Here is a 14714-nt window from a genome sequence, read left to right on the forward strand (position 1 = left end):
AAAAAAGCAATCAAAATACGCCGCGTGTCGAGGAGGAGGAAGTCCGTTAAACAGCACTCACGTTGGCGGCTGTGGGGGGATGCCCTCGGAGGCGTCTGGTTCGCAGAAGAGCCGGCGAGGCCGCAGAGGCGACCTTTAATCCAGGGAGAAAGGCGACGAGCAGTCGAGCAGCGCCGACAGTCACCACGTAACGGGAGCCGTGACGTCACGCACAGCACGGCGGGGGAGCGCGCGGCAGCACGATCACAAAGGGGGGAGCGAGCGATATCGGCCGCAGGAAGGTCACAGACGACGGGTCGCCGCCAAAGCGGCGCTTAATAATGTTGTCGGTACAGTTTCCTCACCCCGAGTTTGTTCTTTGTTTTTTTCCACCCGCCGCCGGAATCTCGAAACGGGGTTGGAGCAACGATGCACACGGGCCACTTACACAAATACAGACGAACGAACTTCACATAAGCGAAATCGGTTATGCTTCTTGGAACAAAGCCAGCGACATACAAAGCACAGATTGTTTGGAACGCTGGATGCAGTGGGGAAAAAAAAAAAAGCGGGTTTCTTGGACAACTTTTCCAAACCCAGTAACCAACAATTGAGCGTAAACAACAAAAACGACGAGTTCTTCCGTAACCCTTAAATTTTTTTTTAATAGATGATTTGCGGTCCGATGCTATCCACAGTTGGCAGTGTAGTTAGCTGACTGTCGCGATTTTTTTTTCTTTGTACTGATTTACATCAAATTCCGACGCTTGTTTCTTGGAACGCGCAGGGAGGCGGCGAGCCTTACGAGCTTCGATTATTTGCTACAAACTCCCAGAAGCGTACTACGCGCAGCCACCTGGCCAGCAACTTTCCCGAGATCCCGTTCGAGCCAGCTCCGTGCAGGTTACCATGGCGACCACATCTAAAAAGCACGCATGCGGCAACGGAGGCGCCTTAGCAACAAAGAAAAGTGATCACTTGTCGAGGAGAAATGCGAGTTCGATGTCAACTGTTTACCTAAAGTGCTCGGCTAGGGGCGACCTCTCGTGCGGCGATTGGCAGTCACTAAAAATGGCGAGCGATATGAGGCGGGTACAAGCGTTTGTGAAACTTTTGTTTTCGTTTTTTTTCTTCTGCAAGCTGCTTGGGTAATGAGGATCGTTCGCGCAATTTTCTGATCAATCGTTCAATTACGTCATCGATTTTCAATACTGTGTTGAAAATTGCAATGTTAGGCGTTGCAGCCCGCGTGCCGTGTAAGCAGTCACGGTAGTCGTACAAAGTCGTGCATAGAACGGTTGGTCGATGTAAACTCCCACGCTCGCAGTCGTTCGCGGCCAACGCAAGCGAGAGAGCCCGAACCTCCCTTCTTCCGTGTCCCCCCCTTCCCTAACTGCGCCAAATCAATACAGGCGCGACCTCGGCTGTCTTTCACGGCGACCTACAGAAGCCAGCAGATGGAACAGGGCGCCAGCGACGGGCCACTCTATAAACAACTCAGGGGGCAGGCAGACCAAAGAAAAAAACCGCCGCGACGAAAAAAAAAAAAAAAAAGGAGGCAGCTTGGATTGAGCGAGGAAAGCGCACAACACACACGCACACCAAAAAGTACTCCGCGAGCAGCCTACGCGGCACCCCACTGCTCCTTACAGCAACTGCACGAAAGAAGAAGTCTTGCAAGGCTTCCGTCGCCGCGCAGCGTGGACTGGAATGAGCCAGCTGACTGCTGCCATTCGGCACGCATTCCCAAGCAGCTGTGCTACACGGAACGCCGCGCCGCACTTTCCTTTCGGTCCACGAAAAGCACACAGACGCGGGGCTGGCCAGGTGGAGACGTCACTCCTCGCCCATCGCCGCCGCTATTCCGCGCAAAAAACTGCAACGATGAGGGGCGCACAGGGAAACAGAAAAGGCGCACGAGAACAATCCGGCGAAGAAAAACGCCGATAAACGTCCACCGGACACAGAAACCAGCGTTTATTGATGTAGGCTGCAAACTTGCGCGGCTGCAGTCAAGTTTCCAGGGCAGCGGCTGGTGACTGGCGGGTGCGGGTCATCACAAGGCTCATGTCTGGAAGATGCAACGGCGAACGTAGTGCACGATTCAGCGATGTTTCGGCACGGCACAGGAACACGAACGGAAGTGCAGAGGGGGGCGGTTGAGGAGGACGCTCCTGTCGGTCTGGCCGAGGTTCCGTTTATCGCCTCTCCGGTTGGGCGAAGAGGAGGCCGAACCAAGGGGGCTGCCGCGGGCTTTCAGTCGACGTCTGCTCGGAACGCACGCACGCACATACCCACAAAAACGACGCCCCCACGGCGCACGGCGGCCGCCCGACTGCTCTCGCGCAGTGCGCGCTGTGCCTTCTGAGATTAGTTCCCGCGCTCTCCGTTTCTATTTTGGGGAGGCGCTCGCGCCGCAACCAGGACAGCACGCGCTCCCGACGGTGCGCTGGCCGCTCCGCAGCGCGCAAGTAACGTTGGCAGCGCGGGAGGGAGTGGGGCCAGCTAGGACGGTACCGCAAATCAGACAAATAGCTCTGCGCAGGCTCAGACTGCTAAGCACTTTTGCCGTCGCCGGCCCGCAGACGAATGCGAGGTTGAATTCCTAGGAGCACTGCGAAAAACTAACTGTTCTCATCATTTGCGAGCACGGAGGAGACGCGGCCGGAAGCGAAGGAAGGACTCCAGAGGGGGAGACGACACATGAAGCGACAAGTGCCCCCACTCCAGGAAAAAAGAGACGGCTACGCAAACATCCCGCGAGCAGTGATTGAGTAAACAAATCACGCTTTGTAAATTGCGGACAGCCTTGAAAGCGAAACTCATTGATTGATTGTGGGATTTAATGCGCTGAGGCTACAACTGGGCCTTGAGTCGCGCCGTAGTGGAGGGCTCTGGATTACTTTTCTACCACCTGTGGATCTTTAACGTGCGCCAAAATATCGACACAGAAAGTAAAACTAAAAATTACTAAAGACAAGAAGGTTTGAAGAATTTTTTTCCCAGCAAGTTCGCTTTTCTCTGACCGAACAAACCACAGCAAGACAGATAACTTTGTTTTCTCATGTTGACGATCTCAACAGGACTTCAATGCCCCACCCCCTACAAAAAGAAAAGAAAAACATGTGCGCTAGTACTTACTACTTTTATTGTTCATTTTCGCTCAGTACATAATGTTATGACTATAACTGTGCAACAGAAATGTAATAGGGGAGGCTGAAGAAATTAATTGGCTCATTTACTGTTATAGGTAGCACAGTGGCTACCGGGAAACGGGAATAGAAGCAGAAGACAGACCTATAAAACCGAGGAAGGATGAGATAAGAAAATTATATTACGACAAGTCACTTAATATACGGTCCTTAGGACATTCGAAAAGGCACCACCATGCCAACAGTTGGTGCCATACCCCGCCGCGATCGTACACACTCGGAAAAAGGTCAATTTCGATTGAACTCGCGTTCGTATCGGGTTGACATGTACCACACACCCCGTCCGCTTCATGCAACAAAAAAGATAAACGACTATTTTCCTAAACTTAGCGCCGATACTATCAGGGCGGGCGAAGACACTACTTTTGTTCGTTCCGATGGAGGCGAAAAGCAAAAACGCCCGTGTGTACGAACGAGATTTCGGCGCACGTTGAAGATCCACAGGCGGTCAAAATTAATCCGGAGCCCTCCACCACGGCGCGCCTCATCGCCTGCGTTGCGTCGGCGCGTTAAACCCTACAACCAATCTACTTTTGTTCGCACATGGAGGCAGTTGCATTTAATTATTCATCAATGCCACACTGCCGACCTGAATGCCAAATTTCAGGCGGGAGCGTTAAGTACGAATCGGCAAAGGCACGTCTAAATTGCTGGCATGAAGAAACTTGCTCCCCGACACTAGTATTTGGGTGCTTCGGTGGTTAATGACGAAGATAGTTGGAGGTAGGACGAAGTGGCGAAGACGAAGAGTGACCAATATACTTCGTCATTACTTTGAATGCGGGCAAGGCGTGTTCAGTGGAGAGGGCTTGCAGGATGGAGATATGTATATGTGAGAGCGAACCAGCAGTCTAAGTTCTGCAACTCGGTCGAAATTTTCCAGAATGAATTTTCGAGTATCCCTGTATACATACAAAAAAAAAAAATCTATCATCTACACCAGGGGTCGGCAACCTTTTGAGGCGGCGGGCCGAGTTGCATGAAGCCGACACGGCGGGGGCCGGGCGGCAGATCAGAAAAGAGGGCGGAGGGTGGCTTTGCAGGCAGAGAAAAAAATCGGCTAATTGAAAATAATGTAGAAAACTGCAATAGAAATCACAAAACTAGAATAGAATTCATGGAAAGAAACTGGAAGGTCCGAACTGCCACTTACTTCCATGTTGGCCTTCAGGTGAGAGGTGAGAAGGGGAGGTGGGAGGGGAGGGGGGGGGGGAGACGTCGTACTGGGTACCACACAATACTTCTCCGCGGGCCGCATGACACCAACTAGGCCAACTTTCATCCTTCAATAATACAAAAACGGACAGGATGAATCCACTTGCCACGACCGTCCATGTGATGTTATTTAGTCTCACTAGATAAGGTATCTTATCTAGTGACACTAATGTTATTAGCATTTCTACATTTCTGTGACGGCCGTGCATCGACGAACTGAATTCGCATCCATCTATCGACTTCCTCATGCATGACTGGCGGGCCCGGATCGTTTTGTCCGCAGGCTGTCACATTTCTCCCAAAGTGGAACGCGTACGTCATCACGCGCTAGAACCCGCGGCAACCGGCTTCGCGAACTGGGCGTCTGTAGCGCGAGCTGTCTTGTGCTCCCCCTTGACAGAACGGAATCCAGCGAAAAAGGACGCAAAACACGCTGCACTCTCCCTTGAGGCGTGGACGAACGCGAACTGTTTCCTTGGTATTTTTTTGCGAGCGCCACGCGCAAGCCTGGACGACGCCGGGCGATCCTCGTAAGCCGCGTGCTCACGAGCACGGTAAACGTTAGGAGTAACTATAACCCAGTTTACTGATACGCCGCACACATTACGTCCAGCAACAACAAAGAAACAGCTCCGCTGTTAATAAACAAATTTTCTGAGCAAACCACTTATTCGTTCACGCTCAATCTGTTATACGAAAGACGAGCTATGAGTTCTATTCTGTTTAATATCAAACAGTCTCAGCGGGCCCCATGGAACCAGCTAACATTTCCGACTGGGGCCGCAAAGTAAAACGAAGCAAACAAACGTAACGCCGTGATAAAGGTAAGATGATCGACATAAGTCAAATTACGCATATCAAACAGCACAAGGCTGTGCAATGCACCAGCGGACCCAAACTTTCGGAAAAAATTACGATAGATAAAAGACAACGCATTTCCCGGTTCTGTTTTGAGGCCTTCTAGCCACCCTAGCTGCAGCGAAAAACACAGCACCATGGCAATCTTGGTTGCCTTACTTTTGCTCTTATCAGTCCATACAAGAAGAATAAAAAGAAAATAGGAGGAAGCGACAACACGACGGGATTGTTTTGGTCGACAGTGGCTCGACACTAAAGAAGCGTCGAAAACTACCAATAAATGCCGCCGCCAGGGTGGAAACGAACGCGGTGGCGGTGCTTTCAAAATCCCTGTGAGTTTACAAGAAGCCAATGTTTTTAGATTAGCTAATCTAAAACAGTTGGATCGTTTTTAAATTGTAATGTTTTTAGATTGCCTACCTCGCAACGTCTCTAATCACCTAATCTAAAAATGTTGCAAGGAACTGGAGGTTTCTCAGGTAACCCTAGCGGAGACGCGCGACAATCGAGGCACCCTTGGGAACCCGGACGCGTGGCGCCATCTGTCCGTTCGTTGAAAAAGCACACGTAGCCTAGCGCGATCTATGAAAAGGCAGTCCAAGCGTGTGAACTGTACGGCATAGCTGTGCAGGACTGGCGCTGGATCTTTGTGGCAGTAAACATGTTTTGATACCACAGAGAAAAACAAAAAAGAAAGAAAGAAAGGTGGGACGGGTGAGAGAGAGAGAGAAAAAAAGAAATGGTTTTTGCAACCGCGTGCAAACCGGAGATTTTTCCCCTTACATCCTGAATGTGTCTGCGAGGAACTGCTCCAAAGCAGCGGGCCAAAGCCGTTTTTGTGGGACAATGAAATAGTGAGACTTTCCTTTTCCAATCTGTTTCGCCCCTCACAAACCCAATACACCCAGTCGAACAGAATTCCACAAGTTGCGCAACTAACAGTATAATAGGGAGCTGAAGATTCATGGTACATACAAATCACAAATACGGAGCAACAAATACTGCATGTAAAACTCAAAATGCATATCTTTTTTTTATTTTCAGACATTGTGCAAAGTACTGCTGCTTACTTTGCTGAAAACTAATGACAAAGAAATGAGGACGCACGCCAACTACATCTGTTACCCCCCTGCAAAATGTGGATAGGTTTTAAAATAAGGCCCGCCAGGGAAACCTGAAGATTTTCCGGGTGCTTGGGATGACAACGAGGTCAACAGTGGAGCCGAGTTTGACATTGAAGTAGAAGCAAATTTTTTTTCCAGAGAATAAGACAATACATGCGCTTGTTGCAAACAACCGGACCTATAGCATTAGGCTTTGTTGAATCCATGCAGAAAATAAGGCCGTCCTCCTGCCACAAAATAAGGCTGCACAGTCCTGGGAGCAATCGCAGCTGCAGCGGCTCCCTTAATGTGACGCTGGCACGCTTTAACAAGCTTCAAGCAGCATATGCACGCACATTTGTGTTTGCTATTACGGGCCTGGAGCTACAATGGACTTCTTTAAGCAGGCTTCACACACACACACTATCAAATTTTCAGGTGTTACATAAAGCCTGCTAATGTTTGGCACAAACATTTTCTTAAGCAGGCTTCACACACACACACTATAAAATTTTCAGGTATAACATAAAGCCTGCTAATGTTTGGCACAAACATTTTCCCAGGACTCCGATTTCAGGGAAGTGTCGTGACAGTTTTGTGGTGCGTTCATTTTTTGTTTTGTGCATGCGTACAAGTGCATGTGTAATGTGCATGTCTAGAGGCGTAAGGTAGACTTTTCCAGAAAGATCTCCCCATGCAAAAATAATTTTCAAGGCCATATTTTTGGACTTTTTTCTTTTTCCTGCATTGATGTATCCTTCACTTGCAGCTTTAAGTACTAGCAACAAAAAACTTATTGAGATGTTTTAATTAGTATTAATTCCGTAAGCAATACCCGCTTCATTTTCTTTTGTTTCTAAGGGTGAGAGGAGCAGTGTTTAAAAAAACTACAGGACAGTTGCTGTTCAAATTATTGTTCTGCACACTAAGTCTGCAAGCCTACAAGGCAAAAGGAAATTGTTCATTTGTATGCCCAACATAAGAGACACACACAGACACAGACACACACATGGAGACATACGAGGTATCAGCGAAAGGTAGTTGCATTGCTCAAACTCTCCAAACTAAAAAAAAAGTGCAGTAATGCATGAGCAAAAGCTTCATTTCGCCTTCTACTCCCAAAGGCACTGTCTAAGTAAGTAGCATCAGAGCACAGCATCATGCGGTTTTCTCCAGCTACATCGCAGCAATGTACTGAGTTTCCACATTTACAACAGCTGGGAGATGTGCCAAGTTGTAGATGTGCAGAGTGTGCACACTTAAAACCTGCTGCTACCGGTAGAAGGATTTCATCACTCACCACTGGTAGGCACTGTAGTGGAAGTACACAAGACCCAGGCCATAGAGAAATGGCTCATCCTAGGGGCAAAGACATAAAATGACGGGAGGGAATTTATGAGGTATATGAGGTGGCGTTAGAAAGCAATTAAGCGCTCGCAAAGCATTTCTTTTCTCCAAGCAGCTCGCACTGGAATTGTGCATGCCGAAGCTACATATCGGCAACAAGGCACGCCGGAGCAAGTGGTTACGAAATAATTTCGGCCACTAAAATGGAATATTGGACGAATTGGCGCATCATTAAAAGGAAAAACAGTGCAAAACGGCAAAACACAAGAAGGGCACGAACATTCACACTACCCTTTTTGTGTTTCATCGTTTTTTGTTGTTTATGCTCTTAGTTTAGACTACACGTGGATGATTCGAGTCGGACAAAATGTTGACGTGAAATTTTTGTTTTCTGCCTTCAAGAGAGAAACAATAATTTTCTCCTGCGCCTGTGTACCGCCAGGGCACTCATGGAATTGTTGTTGGTATTTGTTTCGTTCAAAACCTAGGTTTTTATTGTATAAGCCCGCACAACTAGGCAACACAATGCTTTTTCAAGAAACAGTATGCCACGCTATTATACTCAACAGGCTCGAGAATTACAGGGATTGCTTCCCCAAAACACAATGCAATGTTAAGCTTTACTAGTGTTGCAAAATATTCAATAAGGTGGATATACTGAAAAACACAAGCTAAATTGAGTACACAGCTTGCTTCTATACAGAAATCAAGCATGCCAGGACACAATGGATGCAATGTCTTCCAGTAAAGGGCAGTTACCCACTGCTGAAGAGATGAATGCACTCGTCTCTCGCTCCAGAAGTACGAACATCAGATTTATAAATGAACTGATGAAAACTATGTAGTTACATGCAGAATATAACCAGGCATTTTCAATCACAAAAATGGCTCGCTTACCTTCCAGTGGTCCTCCTTGATTGCATAGTACTTCTGGTACGCAGATAGTGCTGCAATCAGAGAAGCATGAAATCAAAAAATAAACCTGGCCCCACAGGCATTTTCAAGTGCAACAGCATCCATTCGCATGGCAGAGTGACCAAAATTGTTGTGAAAGAGTGGTATTGCAGCTTTGTGTTTTTAAACTGTTAGGGGGCAATCAATTTTGCCTTAGTTATCAGGATATTATTGTAATATGATGAAACGCAAATCCTGTTATAGGTGCAGTACACGAGTGTGCGTGTGCCTATATTTTCTTGTGAATGGGCACTGCTACTTTAAAGAGATGCGAGTTTTGTGCAGGAAGCTTCAACACCATAGATCTCGTTCCACAGTTCCACCTTTTGCATAGTCCTCCAGTAGGAGCTGGAAGTGACCCAGTTTGCAGTAGGTCTTGGGATCAAGCTCCTTTGGGGCTGTCGTTATTCCTGGGTAGCTCATCCGGTCATGGTTGCTGCCTGTATCACTGGTCGTGCGATCCAGTGGTGCATCCATTGCCGTCACGGTGCCGGTCGCCGAAGTCAAAGACTCTGCATCACCTCCCTGGGGGCGCTTGCTTCGCTGCTGGGCAATCAGTACTTGCTCCAGGTGACGGACACCCTGCCATTACAAGACAAATGCATCACGAACGGTCTCCATTGGGGTTTTATGCCCAGAGGATGCCCCTCACTGTGAGGCATAGGGCCACTAGTCATCGTACACAACCTAGAGATCCTCAACGCCTGGTGAAATCTTGTACACATCGGCGTTTTTCTATTTTGCCTCCATCACAAAAAAGCACCACTGCATTCGGGGACTGAAGCGCCAACTACGAAGGGTCAAAAATTCAGATTAAGTGTTTGCCATTTTTGAGAGTGAAGTCAAAGTTCCTACCACAGGAAAGCTGCCTTTGGAAGCCTAAGTATTATGTCCTCTACAACAAATAGTGCCGGAAAAAACTCATACATCTTAACATAAAAAACTCTTTCTCCAAAAGAGTTTTTGGAGTAAGCAACGTTGTGTAGGCCGCTAGAGACTTTACTGCCTCCTAATCTTCGGCAATGTCCGTAGAGTACTAATTAACAGTTGCACCACTCATGCAAAAGCAATATCTGGAGAATAAAGGCCAAGCAAAGGTTTTCAAAACAAATGCACTGACTGTACCTTTAAAATAAGCGCCTTCCTCTTGAAATTTTCAGGTGTACTCAGCTTCCAGAATCCAAACAGGCGGCTGAAAAAATGGTAAGAGGATGCTTTCTGGAGATTTTGCTTGCAAGGCAACGGCCAGGCAAGGCTGTGGTGCCATGTGACCTTGACATCGTTAGAAGCGCAACCGACGGACGCCTGCGAAAATTATTTGCGCCCTAACTTTTCCGAAAGGATTTTAGTATTGGGCCAGTGGCTATCACCGTTATTTCGAGTGTTACTAAGCTGAGGAACCATTCCTGTCAAGCCGTCAAATCGATTTAGCAGGACGGCGAATCCGATGTCGTTCGCAACTTTTCGGGCTAGCTCGGTCACTAAAGATATGAATACAAGTTACAGCACAGCAACTATGGCCCGAATGCGACCTTGCCACTTCTTTTGTGCCCGTCTGTTTCTTTATTGCGTATCTAGCATCTTTTTCATGTTAGTTCACGCCCCTATGGCGGGTTAGCGACCACAGGCTCGTGAGAAGCTCGACATTTCTGACAACTCTTACACAATGCTGAAGCGGAAAAGCCTAATTCCGCAATAATGACCAATGTTGTTAATAACTAGAATTCTGGGTGCTGCGTGCAATCCGGATACAACCAGGAAACAGCTAAGTGCTCCGTTCGTTCTAGGAGTATTAAGCCAGCGTTGAAAGTGTACTGTAAATAAAAGAAAACTGTAGAAAACAACGATCGGTGTATAATAAAAACGAGTGTAGCGGTTAAACAACCTTACTACTAAAACGAGGTCACTGTCTCATTACTGAAGCGTGCAAGCGCGATTGAGAGCACCAAAGCGACTCTCAAGAGTTTGATTGGAGAGAAAATGAGCGGAACAAGACCACTTACCTGTCGACTTCGGCTAAAATTGCCAATTCCTGGGTTGTTAAAGGCACTGTGACTATCTTCTCAGTTTCAGGCAACATGGTTTATTTCCGTATTGACAACAACACGATTTTATTTTCTCGCTGAGGAGCACATTCCTACCAACAAAATTGACAAAATGCACAAGCCGCTACACAGGGTTGCCTACGCATGCGACGCTTCTCCCAGAAACGGGCTTCCCTAGAACGACGCATCTAACCGCCTCTGTTGAGCGCCGCATTGGCCGCACCACGCATCTGCCGGGGAGCGATTCACGAAGTGGCGCTCTGGAATGAAAGGAGTCGTGATAAATAATTCAAGTATAGCTTTTACTCAGCTGTGGAGCACAAAAGATTTTATTGCAACCGCTGCGTAGTACGAACGCTCATTATCATTCCTCATTATCCCACACCCATTATCCCTAGCTTCGCGTCGAACCATCTCCCGTCTTTGCTTACTCCATTGTTTCTTTTATCACCCATGACTGAGGCACACTTTGCTAAAATCTCCACCGAGAACGGCATCCCGCCTAAACCAGAGCCACCCAATAGCGCGCATCACTCGTCGCACTTCAGCTATGAATAACTCCTTTTTCCCACATTCTATCATACTTTGGAACACGTTGCCTAACGAAATCGCTACCTGTTCGAACCGCTCAACCTTTCGCGATAGACTTAATCGCTACATACAGTAATTCCTCTCCCTATTTTATCGCTCGCCAATCACCTCCACTCCACCCTCCAAAATTATGTACTCCGTAAATTATCCTTCTGTTGCTCCATCTAGTAAACGAATGCATATACGTCTGCCCTGCTGCCCTAACTTCTCTTTTATTGTATATGCTCGCCTTTGTGTATGCTTACTTGTCTTTCAGCTTGCCTCGGTGTACCCTGTACGTAGGTTTTTCTTTTCTTTTCTTTCTTTTTTCTTGAAATTTTGTTACGATTTTTGCTGTGCCTTGTATTCTTCGGTGTTCACTGTGTACTTTATTCAATCTGTTATTATTGCCCCCCCCCCCCCCCCCCTTATGTAATGCCTTCGGGCTTTTAAGGTGACAATAAATGAAATAAATGAAATGAAGTAGTCACGCATGCGCCGGGGTGGCCGGGACGTCGGGTCGGGACGACGTCAATGCATCCCAAAGCAGGGATTTTGCTTGAACTACACAAGGGTACTTTCTGTCCTTAAATACTGTGATAAGTAAACCAGTTGTGAGTCAGCGCTCGTCTTGTCTGCTACCTTTGTCTACATTTCTTTTATGCTGCTGTAAGAAGCAATGAAAACGTTTAAATGAAAATGAAATTCAATGAATGTTTGAATTGAGACCTTTTCATGTCAGGAGAGGTCTGTCACAAAACAGATTATTATTTGTTCCTGTTGTGCAATTGTACAAGTTCTGCATGAGACAATGTGTACTGTCTCGCAGCCCAATTGTCTGTGTACATAATAAAGCATCTATCTATCTGCCACAATAAGGACATGTGACATAACTGGACGGCTCCCACCAGCAAATGTCACTGGTTTGTCCCACCAGCAAATGTCGCGCCGACGTTTCCTCGTAAATAATTGAAAGCAGGTCTCAGCCCTAGCCTAAATGATATGACGACTTGTATTTTTTGGGTTCCAAATATGTCAATGGAAACAACATTTCCCCGTTTACAAAAATAAAACCGATATTTAAGGAAGACGTTACCAAAAACCCGATTTCTCTCCCGGTTTCAGACGTGAAATGCCCTAATTATAAGAGGGTATATTTCTTTCGTCCAGCGGAAATCCCCGTGCTTTCGCCGCCAGTATCTCATCATGCGTTTGTCATTCGCGCCACGGCGGCTGCCACGCCGAAGCAAACTGTAGTTTCGCGCGCCCAAGCTCCACCTGGGCTTCGGAAAGTGCCGTAGCGGAGGAGAGCAACTGATCTTCCCCGAACTTCTCGCAACACGAGCTTTTCGCCTTCACCCGAAAAGCAGCCACCGTGCCTGGAATCAAACCATGTCCTCGCGCTCAGCAACACGTACAATGACTTAGCTGCCGAGTCACCATCATGGCGGGCAAGTACTGGCCTTTGGAATGGTTTCCCGCACCTTTGCGTGCATTGAGGCAGACTTTTAACAGCGGAGCTGTTTAAGCTTAAGCTTGGTCCGGTGGCATTAGCAAAAAAATGCAAGAAAAAAAAAAACATTGCGCTGCTTGTAAAGGGTGCACCACCGCAGATAGGGTATTATAACGGTGAAGCCGGCTTTCGCGCCTGCTCGAGTGTGAGCGCAAGGGGCATGTGCGTATGCGCACCGCTTACTATACCATTTTAAAGGTGATAGTGTTTCTTGGGCTACTAAAACGCAAGAAAATGGCGCAGATATAGGGGTGCAAGGCGGGAGAAACAGCGGAGCCGGGGGTCGACCTAGCTCTTTCACCCCTGTTGTCCGCAGTCAGTGTGGGGGAACGACCGGAACGGCCTTGTAAAATTCGGCTAAAAAGTTTGCCTCACCCTTGAACACTTAGCCTAGCCTAGCAAGAACACCGCGAAACAGAACAAAACTTGGCAAAGCCTAGCAAAACCTAGCAAAACTTAGCAAAATCGGAAAGCTAGGTCGACCTCCCCGCTTCCGGGCTGTTTCTCCAGCTTTGCACCACTAGTGCAAGTTGCGCCAATTATTTTTTCTTCGTTTTATATCTGGCGTTGTGCGCTCGAAAACTATTTCCCCGCGTACTGCCCTTGCACATCCCTGACAGCTGTCCAACCACTCCCCTAGGGGAGCAATATACTCAACTACAGCTATACACAGCGGGGTTTCAAGAGGACAACGCATGCGCAACGGGCCACCAACGGGATTCGCCTGACCCAGCAGGTGGCTACGAAGGATTCGTACATGAAACAGGTTTTTATGAAAACTCAACCATTATCCCAGAAGATACAAAGAAGGTAACGCAATGGATCCCCTAAGCATAACAGAGAGAGTTGCAGGTTGGTTACCAGAGGTAGGCGAGCAGCTGTTTTCCTCGGCAAGTCACTGATACGGATTGCTCCAAGTCTACAGAGTGTTTTTTTATTAAGGGGCGGGGGTTATTAGTCACGCTTCGTCTGGATCAACTCTATCTGCAACATGCTTCAGTGAGGGACCTTGGTTTCGGCTGAAACTGATTTTCATTCGCTGGTAAGTCATTTGAATTATGCCTTATCTGACATAAATTATCATTACAACTGTTTGAAATGTTTATCAGCCAATGCTGTAATAGTTTCCCTTACTGGTAACTCGTTTCGCTGCATGCCTTCCCTGCAGCACCATGGGTGTATTTGTTGCGAAACAATCTTTAAAAGCACGTCTCGATGTTTATGATGATATTGGCGGATGAACAAACGGCATATTCGGTGACAGAGCTCGCGCTGCAAAGCTGTAAAACTAAGCTGCGCTGTGCGAGACAACCGGGCTGATACTGCACCGAAAACGTATGTAACTCGCGTTCTAAAGCAGTGCATTAACAAATATCCCGTTCGACCCCTAAGACGCTTCACACGACAGAGAAAAAAGACAGGGGGGGGGGGGGGGGGGGGGGGGGGGGAGCTGGAGCCCAATGTGGAAGACTCGTTCTGCCTACTGTGCTGCAATGGAACATTCGGCCTCTTCGCGCCTAAAGCCCTTTGATGCTTCTCTCGCCCGTCGCTCAGTTGGACGCGGCCGTGGCCGCGATGGATGGGCTTTATTCGCGCCTACCTGCCATATTTTTACTGATAACGATCCGTCGTAGGGTGGGGACGTTGTACACACGCGTTGCCACTCATTTACATGCGCGAGTGGGCAATGCCACGGGTGATTTACGGTAAGAACGATCTCCAGTGCTTCGCCCACTGGTCATGATTCACTTCGTGGAGATGCGTGAATTTTTTTCATTCTTTTCTATACTGTCCTTTATTGTCCGTTTTATTTTCTTCCAGCCAGGTTGAGGTGTCATCCATTGATGGACAGATACTAGGCTGGATTTTCCTTTTCGTTCTTCCCATAATGGCCATTGATCCTCCGTTAACAGCCCGA

At 47.7% G+C, this 14714-nt stretch overlaps 1 protein-coding gene across 4 annotated transcripts in view; it reads right to left on the reverse strand.

Moving 5' to 3' along the window:
• The window catches only part of Utx (Utx histone demethylase), a 105327-nt gene extending 94472 nt beyond the window's left edge, over nt 1-10855 (reverse strand). For 3 of the 4 annotated variants that reach the window (XM_077699621.1, XM_077699620.1, XM_077699619.1), the window contains exons 1-5: nt 10672-10855; nt 9794-9860; nt 8992-9250; nt 8612-8661; nt 7668-7726 (exon numbers count right to left, since the gene is read on the reverse strand). In XM_077699621.1, coding sequence (XP_077555747.1) covers nt 7668-7726; nt 8612-8661; nt 8992-9250; nt 9794-9860; nt 10672-10748 — 512 coding nt within the window. In that variant the 5' untranslated portion in view covers nt 10749-10855. Of the gene's footprint in view, nt 1-61; nt 2419-7667; nt 7727-8611; nt 8662-8991; nt 9251-9793; nt 9861-10671 lie in introns of those variants that run through there. The other variant, XM_077699623.1, reaches the window with a different exon arrangement.
• Between the last annotated feature and the right edge of the window lie 3859 nt (nt 10856-14714).

The sequence above is a fragment of the Haemaphysalis longicornis genome, unplaced genomic scaffold (genome assembly GCF_048455015.1).
Source record: "Haemaphysalis longicornis isolate Haplotype H1 unplaced genomic scaffold, Haemaphysalis longicornis Haplotype H1 scaffold_2, whole genome shotgun sequence".
In the NCBI taxonomy this organism is placed as follows: domain Eukaryota; kingdom Metazoa; phylum Arthropoda; class Arachnida; order Ixodida; family Ixodidae; genus Haemaphysalis; species Haemaphysalis longicornis.